Here is a 15,545-nt window from a genome sequence, read left to right on the forward strand (position 1 = left end):
GGAGCTTGCTTATTCGCTGGCTCGATGTAAACTGGAGAACCTTCTTAATAAGAGCATGAGAATCCGGATGACAGATGGTCGCACACTGGTGGGGCTCTTTCTGTGCACAGACAGAGACTGCAACGTCATCCTGGGATCTGCACAAGAATTCCTCAAATCCACAGGTGCTCATTGCATATATTTAGCCTATAGATATATAGCCATATTTTATTTACACACACACACACATACATACATACATACATACATACATATATATATATATATATATATATATATATATATATATATATATATATATATATATATATATATATATACATACACATACACGCAATGATTGTTAATAACAATGTGTTGTTCCCTTGGTAATGTAAATAATGCATAAACGTAAACAGAAATAATCAATACTCTAAAAGTGCTCTAATATTAAAGGTGCAGTATGTAAGTTGAGACCAGTATGATATGTTTTAGAAAAAACTACAGAAAAATTTAAAATGTTACAAACACCTGACAATGCAACAGGCTTTAAACATAATGTATATTTGCAAATTCTCTCATCAATTGTCACATCAATAAAAGTAGGGCATTTAGAAAATTGTATGTTCAAATTAAGAAAAATAAAGACAGAAAAAAGCTAATAGGAAAATAATTGTCAACACATCTTAAAGGTGCTGTATTTAAGTTGACTTTTCTCAAGCATAAAAATACCGTAATACTGTAATAAGTTTGCAGATATTTAGGCTCGATAGTCAGGTACACTCCTGCTGATGTTGCCAATCTGGTAACCTGCGCTTGTGTGTTTTGAACCTGGAGTGCAATACCTAGTTTAATCACTAGGTTTCAACTTGCATACTAAACCTTTAATATAAGAGCACTTTTAGAGTGTAGATTACTTCTGTTTACATTATGCATTATTTGCATTACCAAGGGAACAACACATTTTTATTAACAATCATTGCAGATATGTCAGTTTTCACTTATCAACATCATCAGAGTAAATTGAAACTTAAGCAAAGAGAGAGCATTTTGCTTTTCTCTCGCATCTTAATTCAGTGGGAACAGTCAGTCAAGAAAACTTAAAGCAGAGAGTGAGTAAACTTAGTAAACAAATAGTGGGAGCAAGTGGTGCAGAAACACTCTGCAGGAGGATAAAAAAATATCTGTTAAACCAAAATGAGGTTCTTTATGGTTTCTGTCTATTATGGAACGCTTCAATTTGTACATTTTTTTCTCTGGTTTTTGTAACATCCATAAAGTCATTGATTTGTTCTACAGTATAATATTGAGTTTTGATAAAAAATTTTCCTGTCAACATAAATCATCTAATTCCTCTGTGATTAAATCTAAACTATCCAAATCGCTATCAGTAGTCTGCGAGGTTGTGTTCTCAACCAACTGTTTGACATGGTTTTGGGACTCTATGCTCTATGCATGGTTTGGGACTTTATGCTTGATGTCTGCATTTTGAGAAATTCCCTCACTTGTCTCACAATCTCAACATTATTTTCTTGCCACACCTCTTGTCCCATTGTGGGAGTCTCTGACATTTCTGCGCTTGTTTCAGCTAATGTGATCTTCACGTTCGCGTTGGCCGACTCATTCTCCTGATCATTTGCGTTCTTTTCTGCGTTAGTTTCTGAAACACTCTTTAGGCTTCTTTAACTACAGGGCATGTTGCTTTATGACCGGGTTTCCCGCTAGTGTACTGTTAAAGATTGTATAACCCTACCAAACTCTGTTAGTTTAACAGACACATCCAATGTTTTAAATTCAACAGTTAATATCATCTGTGCCTGATGCCTGAATGACACTACATGCTGTAGTGCACTACATCATTGTAATTGCACCTACTAATTTTCCATACCAAGCTAAAATGGATTTAAGCACTAGGTTAGAAATAAATGGAGGTACGTTCAACGAAATAAATTTTCTCGAAAGATTAAACCGAGGCATGACTGGGACAAATATATCCTGAACAGTCAAACTCCGCTCCACTAACTGGTTGACCATTTTGATCTTTTCGAACTATTGTCACTTTGATCGACCATTTCGAAGTATTGCTTTATTCATTCTAGATGCACACATGATGTGAATAGTAACCTTTCCTTGCGAATTGTAACTGAAACGTTCTCTATGGATATTGACTCATTCGCCGTGCAAATAACTCAAAATGCTGTCAGAATTTAAACCCATTTTATCAGTAATTGTGTATAGAAATTAGCACTACAACTCCCTTACACATTTCTAATGAAATTGAACGGGGAGAACCAGCTTAAAAGCAACATAAAAGCATTCATATTTAGCAGGGTATAAAAAATGATCTGATGTGTATTGTAAGTTGAAATTTTAGACATTCTGGACATACCAAAGACTTATCTTAAATCTTGCTAAGGGGTAAAATAGGAGCCCTTTTAAACAAAACTGTGCTATGACTCTGCTAATTAAACATTCACACTCTGCTCTTAAGCTGCGGTCACACTGGGTTTTTTTTCCCCATTGACTTCTATTCATACGCACACGAGTGCGTCAGACCGGAAGCGCAAGATCATGCGTGATGTTTCGCAGGTTGCTGCGGTGCAAAGTTCAACCTTGGGAACTCTGACCTGCGAAATCGCATCACTTGACTGTGTGATACCAATCGAGGCTCAAAACATGAACTCTCTGGACAGAAATTTAAAAAATGAAGCCCTCGCTTTTTTAATGTCTAATTATCTTGTTTAATCCCCCCCTTTTCATTTGGGAACTAACCCTTTAATAAACTGTTGGTAGCTAGAGAGGTGCAAATATGTAGACCTATGTAATATTGTATCAGAATATTGAACGCCCTGTAAAAATTACAAATTTAATGCTTTGTTTATTCTCCACCAATAAACATGTAGCAAATTATTACAATAATGTAGGTTAACTTTGCACGCATATCTACATTAATAATCTGTAACAAATTATAATGTAGATTAGAGTGCTCACATACCTACACCATTATTACTGTAGTAAATTAGCTCAAGGGTATTCTTCCCACGTCTTTCCTGCCGTTATAATGTTGCGAGTTATGATTTAGATTTCAGTGCTCGCGTACCATCTGGACAATTATAGTGGGCTAGCTTAGAGGGAGGAAGATTCATTTGAACGGGGCTTCAAGTGAATCGACTCTTTAGATCCGAACCAACGGATCGTCCAGCGATGCTATAAAAATTTGAGCAGGGTAACAAGATCAAAGTTTCAGACATTAGATTCATAAATATACACAAGCACCTTTCTTTATACAAAACTAAACTTTATTGACTAATCTAACAGAAACTAACACCTAACACAAACACGCATTCATACAAACATGGGGAAGAGTAACGAACGTGAAGTAAGAGGTTGAGAGGATGTAATGATGGGAAAACCTCGGAGTTTGTAAGAACAAACCAAGCAAACCAAATGTAATCAAATTCAATATAACCTGTTACGATTGACCGGGTGGATGGAGGCAAAGAAGTGTCACAAAAGCCGCTGGTGGAAGTGAAGAGTGATTTATTTACACAAAGTGAAAACAAAAATCCAGCAAAAAGGTGAAAGTGACAAAATAACAATAAAGAAAAAATAAACTATTCAATATTTACAATGTATATACAGGCTTGTTCAGCTAAATCAAGTAAATGACCTGAACAAAATCTGTTAACAATACTGACACAAACAACCTTCTCCTACAACTACCCACCCCAAGTGAATGTTTGGGGCCATTTTATTGTATTGGCCCCGCCCATGGGTTAAACCATTTTACTGGTAGTGGGTTACCATGTAGATAAAAAATACATAAAAAGACATTCAACAGGAATATAAATTAATGCAAGTAAATGAATATGCATACAAAACTCAAAATACAACACAACAAATAACCAATACAAATTTAAACAATAAAACTGTGATTTTTATGTACTGACCAGGGGGTTGTGACCCCGAAGATGTTATGGAAAATGGCTGCTCCAAAGTGAAGGCGGGAAAAATCTGTATAAATGGCTTTGTTTGAAAGTTAAACAGTTTTGGTGCTGAGAAATGGAAACTGGTAAGTATATGTAAACTCTCTATGTTTGGTTAATAAATGAAGTTTGAAAGAAAATGTGTCTGTGGTTATTTCAGTGTTGATATGGGCTATTGTTTGACATAAAAGTTAAATTTTTACATAAACAATGCTAATCTGGACAGAAAAAACAACATATACACATTACACAAACACACACATGCACAATACAAATAACACAAAGGTCCATGTTTAAAAGTATGTATTTTATGTATGAGTGCAATGTGATGTGTGTTTGTTAGTCACAGTGTCTTAGTTTTACACTGTGATATTTCCTCCCCCTTCCCGTGACACCCTCTGTGGTGTCCTAGAAAGGAAATCTGCTCCACAGTTCTCAAGGCCAGTTCTATAGTTCACCTTAAATTGAAAAGGTTGTACTGCCAAAAACCATCGTGTAATTCGAGCATTTGTGTCTTTCATTTGGTTTAACCAAGTCAGGGCTCTATGGTCAGTTTCCAATGTAAACTCTACCAATAAGGTAGTATCTAAAAGAGTCTAATGCCCATTTCACTGCCAAGCACTCCTTCTCCACGGTTGAATACAGTGTTTCTCGAGGAAGGAGTTTTCTGCTAATGTAAGCAATGGGATGCAATTTCCCTTGTTCTCCTTGTAGAAGTACAGCTCCCAGACCACGTTCTGATGCATCAGTCTGGACTGTAAATGGTTTACCAAAATCTGGACTCTGTAAAGTAGCTTCAGTACACAACGCTTCTTTCAGATCTATGAAAGCATTTTCACAGTCAGTTGTCCAGTTAAGCATATCGGGCTTGTCTTTTTTAGTGAGGTCAGTAAGAGCTACAGCTCTTGTAGAAAAGTTGGGGATAAATCGTCTATACCATCCTACTAGGCCAAGAAAAGCTCGTACCTGTTTCTTGGTTGTAGGTCGCTCTGCATTTTTGATGGCCTCGATTTTCCCCACTTGCGGACGGATGACTCCATGGCCCAGGACATGACCAAGGTAACAAGTCTCCTCTTTGGCTATTGCACACTTGTCTGGGCGGATGGTGAGTCCAGCAGACTTGATCCTGGATAATACTTCCTGGAGATGTTGAAGATGGTCCTGCCAGGACCTGCTGAAGATCATTATATCATCCAAGTATGCAGCAGCGAAAGTCTCTGTACCCCGGAGAATTTGATCAATCATTCTTTGAAAGGTGGCAGGTGCCCCATGCAGTCCAAAGGGAAGAACCCTGAAATGATAGTGACCAAAAGGGGTTTTAAATGCTGTCATTTCTTTGCTGTCTGCACTTAATGCGATTTGCCAATAACCTTTGCATAGGTCAAGTGTAGTGAGAAACTTTGCTTTACTGAGTCTCTCCACTAGGTCGTCAACTCTGGGCATGGGGTAAGGGTCAAATTTACTGACCAAGTTGAGCTTTCTGAAGTCAAGGCAGAATCTAAGTGACCCATCCTTCTTGGGTACAAGCACAATGGGATTGCTCCTCTCACTGGATGATGGCTCTATAACTTCCAGTTCCTGCATTAACTCCAGCTCTTGCTTCATGACTTTAAGTAGCCTTTCCGGAACTCTGTACACTGGTTGCCGTATGGGTTTTGCCTCTTTTAAATGAATGTGATGTTCTATTGTCTCTTTAGGGTTGAATTAAGTTCACACCAGTTTAGATGTTGGAAGAGAGTTGATACTTGCAGTCTGTCCGTGATGTCAGAGCTCCCGTTGTTGAGCATGTGGTTCGGCTGTTGTTCTTTGTTAACACGAGTGTTGTAGTAGGGGAGTCGGTGTTTCAAGCTGAAGCAGCCAAAGGATTCTGGAATATGAAATGTCCGAGCTGTGCGATTAACCCTTTCCGTCTGGGTCTCCGCCTGCTTTCTTGGAGGTTTCAATGCTTGGGTCTCGTTCTGAGTTTCTGAAGAAGTTGCAGAGAGTTTGAAAAAAGTTTCAAAACAGAGCGCTTTAGAGCAGAGAAGGGGTTGCTTTGGAGCCGGGAGAGTGAGCTTGGACTTGGAGCCGGGAGAGAGAGAGATTGGTCTTGGAGCCGGGAGAGAGAGAGAAGTTTTGAACAGAGGGCGTTGCTTTCTGTCCCAAACTTATATAGGGCAGGTTCGGATCCACCCTCCATGGAAAGTTGACCAATTAGAAGCTAACTTCTTTGAAAAATAAGTTTACGGCTCTTTGTCCGAGGCAGAAGAATTTGCATAGCAATTTTTTTGGAAATCGGGACAGAAATGTTAAATTCTCTTAAAACGTTAATATGTTGCACTCGTATTAAAATAAAATGTCAATGATTAATTAGTACAGCGAGTAAGCTTTTCCGAAAGTCTAAACACGAACAGTATAAGAGCTTGTTTAGCTTTGGTAAAGTTAAACATTAAATGCAGAGGTATTAATACCAAAAATATTAATACAGGAGGAAGGGAGACTTTGCAAAACACATGATTACACAAAAGAGAGTAAAGTTTATATGAAAACATCAGTGTTAAACAAGCAGCTTAAAGAGTCCTGAACTGTCCTTTGTTCAATGCCGCATGGCACATTCCTTTTGAGTCGTAAATACCTTGGAATCAGGTTTCGAGTCTTCTCTGGGCAAAGTTGGCTCGGTTGTGGAATAAAAGCAAAATAATTATGTGTCTGGTCGGCCATATTTGTTACAACCCCCTTCCCCTTTCCATTAATTTTTTTTACCTTTTAATATAATACAATTATTTTTATTATTATTGTTATTATTATTATTATTATTATTATTATTATTATTATTATACAATTAATTTGTAGAATAAATAACAGAAATCAATATTAAATGTAACTGGCAAAGTAACAGCACCTGAAGTGACTTTCCAAGATCTTCTAAGAAATCATTTGCATAAATATTCATTTCATATTACAATTCTAGAGAAAAAGAAGTATTATAGAATTATCTGTTTTCTAAGACTCAAATCTCAAGGCTGAGGATTTAGTTTATTAAGTCTTACCTCCCTTACTCATCATCTCCCCTTAAACTGCTTTACAAAAAACTCTTACAGAAGCCATGCTTAGTCAAAATAAGATCATCATCAATATTTTGACGTGCAAAACCTCGCTGCATATCGACACCTCTGCTTGAAAGACTGTTACTCAGGTTTCACAACGCATGAGAAACGCATATTTTTAAGGTGTGCATCAATTGTGATTCCCACTGAAAGCTGAAGCAGCACATCAATGTCAAGCAGGCGCAGTGTGCGAGAATGGTTTTCCTGGGTCATACTTTTTTCTTTTTACACTGCTTTCGCAAGCGCTGATTCAGTTGTACATAGTGAATAATTTCTTTATTCTGAGATTACCACTCTTAATTAATAAATCTACATATAAATAAACTGTAATAAAGCATTTACTGGGACACTGGTAATTTTTACTGGAGCATGTGCCCCAGTAAAGGGGGTCTAACGATGCCCACAGCCAAATGATTTGACTCGTTAGAAAGGTCACACACACTCACGTGTGTGTACAGTATGTTTGTGTGAATTAATGTTTATGTATGTTTGGACAGTATGTTTGTGTATATGTATGAATGTATGTGATTGTGTATTATCTTGAAAATTCACTACTTTTATAAAAATGAATTTTTTCATGAAACCTACCTGCATATAAGTGGTTATAAAACATGAACACATGAATCTAGAATATTTTCTTTATGAAAACAGGATAGGTTCTTTATTTTTGAAACCTAATATTCTCATGTTTGTTCCTAGTCAAAAATATTGTGAGGGCTGTCACGTTTTCGTGAAAATCATCAAAAATGCTGGCAGTGGCAGACAACTTTAAAAAAAAAAAAAAAAAAACACAACAGCCATGCAGAGAAGAGTTAAAAAAGAAATGATAATTTGATTAGTGTAGCGTAAGAGGCCATATCTTCAATTATAATGTCATGTCCAGTGGAATTTACTTAATGGGCTTGTTCAATGTGTAATAAAACAATGTCTAAGGTAACCTTTATGACCTTTTTGTTTGTTCATTAATGATTAAAACTGTATTTGTAGCCACCTGTGACATTAAGTAATGACATTGATTAGTGTTCAATATGTTACAGTTGTCATATTCTTTATTATAATTCATAGGTTTGTTTACAGTCAGTGATAAATGTGATTAAAAAGTGATGTATGTAGCCTAAATTATAGGCCTGAATTTAATAATAAATGGTAAAAAAAACTGCGTCTATAACATCTGGCTGGATGTGCAATTAAATGTGATAATTTAATTAATCGCTAAACCATGTACTTAATTAGGTTTTAAAAAATTTAATCGCTTAACAGCAGTAATATTTACTAATATTTACTTGAACAGCATTTATTTATTATAGTTCATCATTTAATAATGCAATATTAACATCCAAATTCATGCTTGTTGACATTAGATATTGCACTGAGTTGACATAAACAACTATTTTCATTAACAGTAACTAACATTAACAAATACTATAATAAGTGTATTTTTCATGTTAGTAAATGCATTGACTAACCAATACAACCTTATTGTAAAGTTACCAATTAAACCTTGTTCTGGCATTTAAAAAAAAAAATTATAACCACATATTAGGCCCCTAGGTATCTTAGCCCAACTTAAAGCAGCAACAGTTTTACACAAGCAACCGCCAGTTATGTGTTCTGTTAACTACAGATTGTATTTTGACAGCCTTGGTTCTTTTTCACAGATTCTCTTTCACAAGGTGAGCCCAGAGTCTTGGGACTGGCTATGATCCCTGGCCATCATGTGGTGTCTATAGAAGTGGAAACCGAAAGCCTTCAGACTACCACCCATGGACTCTGACAACTTCAGAGACATTCGGGGTCACCGTGTGAACAACAGAGAATGCCACAAACATTTGTGTCTGCAACAACAGAGATGGCAGGGAAGATTTGCTATTGTTGAGGTCGGGTTGGTCCTCTATTAAAGCTAAAGTATTGATATGACTGTACCATTTTGCTTTTGAATTTGCTTGTTTGAATCAAAAGTATGGATATGACTGTGTCATTTTGCTTTTGAATTTGTTTGTCTGTGACCAGTTCACAATGTGTGTAGAATTAATGACACTTATGATTCAATAAGAGACAGATGAAGTACAATTCTGGATTGTCTTTATTATTAGCTTTAATAATATATTTACATGGTCCCATCAGAAGCAGTGGTTATTCACTGAACTTTACTTTGATAACATTTGTATTTATTGCTGGGGTAATCATCTTTCAGCAGGGCATATACTCCTTTGTTAAAAGAGTAGTAAGAATTTGTTAGATCTAGTTACAGCAATACTGATCTTAGCCTATTAACTGATCTGTGAATATATATATATAAAAAAAAAAACTAGATTAACTAAATGAAAATGGGAATTGCAAAATCACTGTAGGTGATTAACTGACATTTTGCATACACAGACATAAAATCTCATTTGCGTACCGACCAAAGCAGTATATACCAAGCATAGCACAAGTTGTCGTATAGTGGCAAGTGTGGAAAGCAGAACCCTTATTGTAGCATTCTTTGTCAGTGACTAGTTTCTGGATTATTGTCATGATCTAGATTTATAATGGTATTATTATTTGTACTATCATCGAGCTTTTATTTTTAACAAAAGGGGGCATCTTACGACAAAACATGTTTGTGTGTGATTTATTAATTGATTTAAATTGCTAGTTTACGTATGCGATGAATAAATTGTGGAATAGTTTTTAGGGCACTCGTGAAAATCTTTGCTTTAAGTACACTTGTGCAAATGAATAATTTAGGCTGAGTTTTATATTTTCAAGACAATTGACTGCTTGAATGCAAAACTTCATATACCATTAAAAGTAATTTACCTAAGAAGCTTCGGACAGTCTGAGGAACAACAATAAATATTTTGTACACAAAGTAAAAAAAAAACAAAACAAAAACACCTATAGGACTTAACATCAGGCAGCTGTTTTGGGTACCTAATGATGTTGGCATGTGCACATTCATCCAGTTTGGCCAGACTCGAAACGTAGAAATGAAGTTGCGTGCTCTCAAAATTAACTTCCACTTTTTTAGGAATGTTTTGGTACCTTTCTGGATTTGCCTTTGGAGGATCAGTGAGCTCTCAGATTCTTGCAACTCCTACAAATGTATATTCAATAAGGTTCAGGCACAAAAATAGTGGCCATGCCTTTTCAGCATTAATTGTTAAAAAAGAAAGAAAGAAAGAAATTCTTTCAAAAGACATTTACATAACTTATCCAGAAAACTTCAGAACATGTTAACATAAAAAAAAGTGACCGTTCTTGTCCACAGGCACATGCACACATAGTTTTCAACCTGTGCAGTGCACATGCCCTTTTTAGTCTTAGATAGAAAGTGCCCTTTCAAAATGAGCTGAAGTGCCCTAGCGATTTTGATGGTCTGACTAATTCATTGCATTAACTAAACATATTGCCTTGAAAGATAGTGAGATGTTGTAGAAACTGTTGGAACAATATTAATGGATTGAGGCTGGTGTGAAGATCTGAAGTCCTGAAGATGGGATCTGTATAAACAAAATGTAAAGATGGAGTAAAGCATGCACATTTATAAAAACTTATGCACCTGCTGTGATTTATTTAACAACCATTTCAAAAAATCATAGACTGGCAATAATATAGAAGTACACTCTGAAATGAATAATTTAGTGGTTTCCAAAACATTTTCTGCCAGTCTTTCTATGCCTAATTTACTGTTATTGTTACACTGAGTTAAACTGACTTACTGACGGAATGACTTTTTCCCCATCGGGGTGCACAATCCACAGGAACACAGCAAGCAACTACCACTGCATAAAGCCAGCGTGGCTGAACTCCAACCAATGTACAGCCCTTCTCCAATTTCATACCTAATACAACACATCCATGATCAAACATACTGTTTAACATACACAGCAGCCAAGACTACTACTGATTATTGCAAAATGATCAAATGCAATTGACCCTTCGCTAAGCCACACCTGAAAACCACCACACACCAATTGTGGCTTAGCAACCATAGCTATGCTTAGGAGGTCTGTCAAGCTTTTGAGCGAGGAAAACAAGCCAAAGCATCGTGCATATGGATTGTGCAAATCTGATACCTGGTATTCTAAAAGTTTGGATGGGGTGGTGGTCTTTTTTGTTCTCCTTTCCAAAACCTAAAACCCAAGGGGAGGAATTCCAGCGTGGATCAAGCTCTGTGTTAAGTTGGTTTTGTTTTCGATATTCCTGACACATTCAGTGATAGACGGCAATAACTCCCACACCTGTTACTCTAAAAAGATCTAAATTGTGTTTCCTACAGAAATACAAAAGAGGTTATATTTCCAGCTGTCTTTTTATTTGGAATTACATATCAACAAATTAAAACACAGATTTGATCACAATCTGAGCACTTGAGATCAATATACTTGTTTTTCAGTAATTTATAACCCTCATGTCCATGTCAGAGCTACAATTAACTGATGTTTTCATCAGTCTTTTAGAGATTTTGTAATAACGTTACAGCGGGTTAGTGTCTGCTTTTAAATTTATTGTCGAATAAATATTTAGTGTTGGATTATAAATTTTATTTGTTCACTTCTGCTGTTTATACTTTTAATTTGCATTTTAATTTATTTATTTTTTCTACTTTACTGCAAATTAGAATAGAAACTGGATAAAAAGCACACAAACATACTGACAGTTGTAGGTATTGTACATTGTTATGGGTCAATGATGCTAATAATCGACACAAATCCATAAAATTTACCTTTCTGGCTGTTTTTTTTTTCTGAATAAATGAATTAGAAGCACTGTTCAGCTTGTTTTATTGTTGGTTAGTAACGCTGTATTTCATTGCACAACAATTAGGGCCCTATCATACACCCGGTGCAATGTGGTGCAAGACGCAGCACAATAGTCTTTTGGTAGTTTCAGCTTGGCGCAAGAGTCGTTTTGAGGCGTTGCGCTATGCTGTTTAAATAGCAAATGCATTAGCGCTCATTTGTGTGCCCATAGGCGTTCTGGTCTAAAAAGGAAGGCGTTCTGAGGCGGACCGCTGGCGCGTCGCTATTTTGAGAAACTATAATAGATTTTTCATTAGACCAAAACTAACCCGGTCTAAACTCCGGTGCAGAGTTGCACCTCGCTTACGCACTGCTTAATAAGCACAAGAAAGCAATAGTCAAATATCTTTACATATGAAAAAATTTAATATTAAGGATATATATATAGGATATAATAAGAATAGTTATAGGATATAAATATAAAGGATAAAAATATTACAAAATGTATTTTCTAGCCTACATAAATATGAAAAATCACTGCTTTTATGTCTTCTTCATCTCGGGAGGCTTTTTCAGTTCATTCATAACAATTTGCTTTTGTATAATGTTATTATCATTAGCAGTATTATTTAATATATCCATATTTATATTTGTTTTATTAAAAACAAGCTTAGATTTGCCCACCTGTCAGGTTTTAGACCATATGGGGCATGGCAGGTGTATTTGGAAATAACTCAGTATTTTGAACACACTTGGTCATTATTGTTCATTTATTCATTTGCTAGAAATTAGAACTGAATTTAGAAATAGTTTTGAAACAAATCTTTGCGCTTAACAAACAAAATTAATCATTTATAGGCTAATTGGTGTCTGTGTGTAAAGGTTTCCCTATCTAAGAGCGAATGTGAAAGTAGTTCCATTATCTCTCATTCTCACGCAGTAGATGCTCTGTTTAACAGTTTTCTGTTAAAAAACTGTTAACTGTTAACTGTTTGCTTGTGAAATCCTAATTTTTTCCTTACTTTGCGTAATGTAAATAGCGAATGCGCTTTTGACGCGACGCAGCTGGGTCTTAAAGGGAATGGGAGATGAGACTCTAATTGGTTCATTCTCAAAACACATCTATAACTCATTAAGAAAATAAACTCAACTCTTTTAGCCCCTACGCCTTGGCGCAAAGTGCATTTTCCCGTCTGTAAATTAGCAAAAATGCATTCTGACATGCCCTGAAAGCGTTTGCGCCCTGCATTTTGCACTCTGCGCATGGACCGTTAAAATAGAGCCCCTAATCTATCTGGCTAAAAAAGGGAAGTCATGGTTTAATTAGTTATTATAAGATTATTTTTAAATTTCATCTCTCCTACTGTGCATGAACTAAACTGTTGAATGTTCAGCATATGAGCCTAACCTAGCTTCAATTTTGATTGAGTTTTTTTCTAATCAGTTGCCTGGTATGTCGTGAGTATACACCTGTTATGCATACTGCAGTTCTTTTTTGTCTGGCTTTCTCAGATATCTCACATTTTCCCCCAAAATGACTAATTATATATCCCTAGCAATGTCTGACACCGTCACATACATATTGTAATAGACAGGCCAGGCACGAAAGCTTGACAGGCGTAGCAAAAGTAACCAAGTAGGGCGGAACTTAGCGAAGGGTCAATTGAATATTCACGTGTGCTTGTACTTTACAAATAACCCCTGCTCTTGAGCAAAAGTGTGTGTGAGTGTGAATATAAAGACTCGTCCCTCCACTTACTTTATTCCTGGGTAAAGCGGGTCAAAGAATTCCTGAGTGATATTGAAAGCATACCAAGACACTGCAGTCATTGTGCACAGACCTAAAAAAATAAATACAAAATAAACTGTGTTAAAGCAACACATATTATGAAAACATAGTTTTTTAAATTGTTGTATGTTCTTAGTGTATAATTGTTTGTGTAAATATCAAGAAAATGTTTCCCTCAGTTCCTTTTATTGTGAATTCTATTTTTTATACAAGAAAAAGATAATTTAAACAAAAAAATCTGAACTGATATAAGACCCATTTAGCTTGAAGAAGGTAGTAACTCATATAAAAAAAGTATATTAGGTGGTCAAAAGAACTTAATTGGTTATATTTATGTTACCATATTTTCATAAACCGCTTCAATTAGTAACTGTGTTACCTTGCAGTATGAAGAACACACCTCCAGCTCCAGCGATTCTACTCTTCATTATGTAATTGCCTCCTCCTATTTTGAAACACTGCATACCTACCAGAGTTGCTACCAGCCCAAATGTGCCAAGCACAATGGATGTAATTATTAGTGCACGACATGCTTGGATGTAACCTGGGGAGGAAAAATAAAGAATAACAATAGAAAAAACCTGAGTGGATGGGTGTTTTTTTTCATGTTATATTTGTTTTAGAAAATTGCTCATTGATAAAAAAGTTATTGAAATGTTTAAAAACTATTTTTTTTAAAGAAAGATAGACATTTGCATATTTCACTTTTAACGGCGTATAACATAAAAGCAAGATTCAAAAATTTTGAAATCTGGCATTAGTCATTGAACGCACTTGTCATCAAATTGATGTAGGTTCAGACGTAAATTTTTTAACCATTAATTTAACGCTTTAAAAACGGGGCGTCATCATGGTTGACATGGTTTGATAGCTTCTCTAAGGGATTCAAAGCTTTGCGAGGAGATTAGATGACAAAATTAGTTCAACAATAAACAACTTTCTGACCTGATTTGATTGATCATTATTTATTAAGTAAAAAAACAGGTGATCGTTATCTAGCAGTAATTTTTTATGGGTATGAAATAATTAGGAATACAAAACTAATGTTGGCCTATGTTCAGATCGATCTCCTGTAGGATGGTTGAACTTGATTTAAAGCAGGGGTCTCAAACTACTCATCTCCTGACCATTTTCTTATCTCCCCATATAGCCATTTTTCTTTCTTCCCTTTTAATTACTGATCATTTGATGCGCTTTGCTCCACTCACTGTGTGACTCAGGGCGCATGCAACACACTAAGCCGTGCATTTATACTTCTCCTTACTTCTGCTGCTCTGCTATAAAACTTCCGAAACGCTAGTTGGCAGTGAGGTGTTAATGTTCCTCTGTGTCGACTTTCTTCGCTGGTGTTTTGTTTTTTCTGAAAACTTCCTTAATGTACAAGTGGCTCAAACTCACTCCTTTTGAGGCAGGTATCGGCGGACGTTGAACAACTTTAATCATTAGGTAAACACAAAACATCCAGAGCTCCTTTACAGGACTACTGTAAACAATCACTCCATTGGGCTCATGCGGCTCTCGGTCCCACCCAGACTTATCAACGCTACCAAGCTGACCAATCACAGAGCTTGCGATATGCGTTGTTGCGACTTGTAGTTACATTTTTTGAGAGGTACACATCAGCGACGCCAACAGCCATGCTGTAGGATTATGCGTCAACGTGTAGACTGTGCCGTAGCATACGTGTGCGCTTGACGCAGAAGTATAAATCAGCCTTAAGTGCAGTTTTCATAGAGCGATGGAAACGCTTACAAAGGCAGCTTGCCTGTAAGTGGAATGCACTGGTATCAGGGCCGGATTAACCGATGGGCATTATGAGCAGAGGCCCATGCTCATTTGGGGCCCCTGCGAGGGGGGAAAAGTGCAGATTTTGGAATGTCTATTTAGGCTTAGAGCAAATAGCACACCTCATCGAAATAAACTGAGTAAATCACGCCCATCACCATTTGATTGACAGTGACAACATAAGTAAGGAGCG

General features: G+C 36.3%; 2 protein-coding genes across 2 annotated transcripts in view; one reads left to right on the forward strand and one right to left on the reverse strand.

The window, feature by feature from the left end:
- Positions 1 to 9,228, forward strand: part of naa38 (N-alpha-acetyltransferase 38, NatC auxiliary subunit) — a 32,895-nt gene extending 23,667 nt beyond the window's left edge. Inside the window, exons 2-3 of the mRNA NM_001160291.1 lie at positions 1 to 164; positions 8,710 to 9,228. The exon at positions 1 to 164 is cut by the window's left edge and continues 5 nt beyond it. Coding sequence (NP_001153763.1) covers positions 1 to 164; positions 8,710 to 8,825 — 280 coding nt within the window. The 3' untranslated portion in view covers positions 8,826 to 9,228. The remainder of the gene's footprint in view (positions 165 to 8,709) is intronic.
- Positions 9,117 to 15,545, reverse strand: part of cldn15b (claudin 15b) — a 46,695-nt gene continuing 40,266 nt past the window's right edge. The window contains exons 2-5 of the mRNA NM_001040314.1: positions 13,947 to 14,111; positions 13,538 to 13,619; positions 10,756 to 10,878; positions 9,117 to 10,536 (exon numbers count right to left, since the gene is read on the reverse strand). Coding sequence (NP_001035404.1) covers positions 10,434 to 10,536; positions 10,756 to 10,878; positions 13,538 to 13,619; positions 13,947 to 14,111 — 473 coding nt within the window. The 3' untranslated portion in view covers positions 9,117 to 10,433. The remainder of the gene's footprint in view (positions 10,537 to 10,755; positions 10,879 to 13,537; positions 13,620 to 13,946; positions 14,112 to 15,545) is intronic.

Source organism: Danio rerio, chromosome 5 (genome assembly GCF_052040795.2).
Source record: "Danio rerio strain M-AB ecotype USA chromosome 5, GRCz13ab, whole genome shotgun sequence".
Lineage (NCBI taxonomy): Eukaryota > Metazoa > Chordata > Actinopteri > Cypriniformes > Danionidae > Danio > Danio rerio.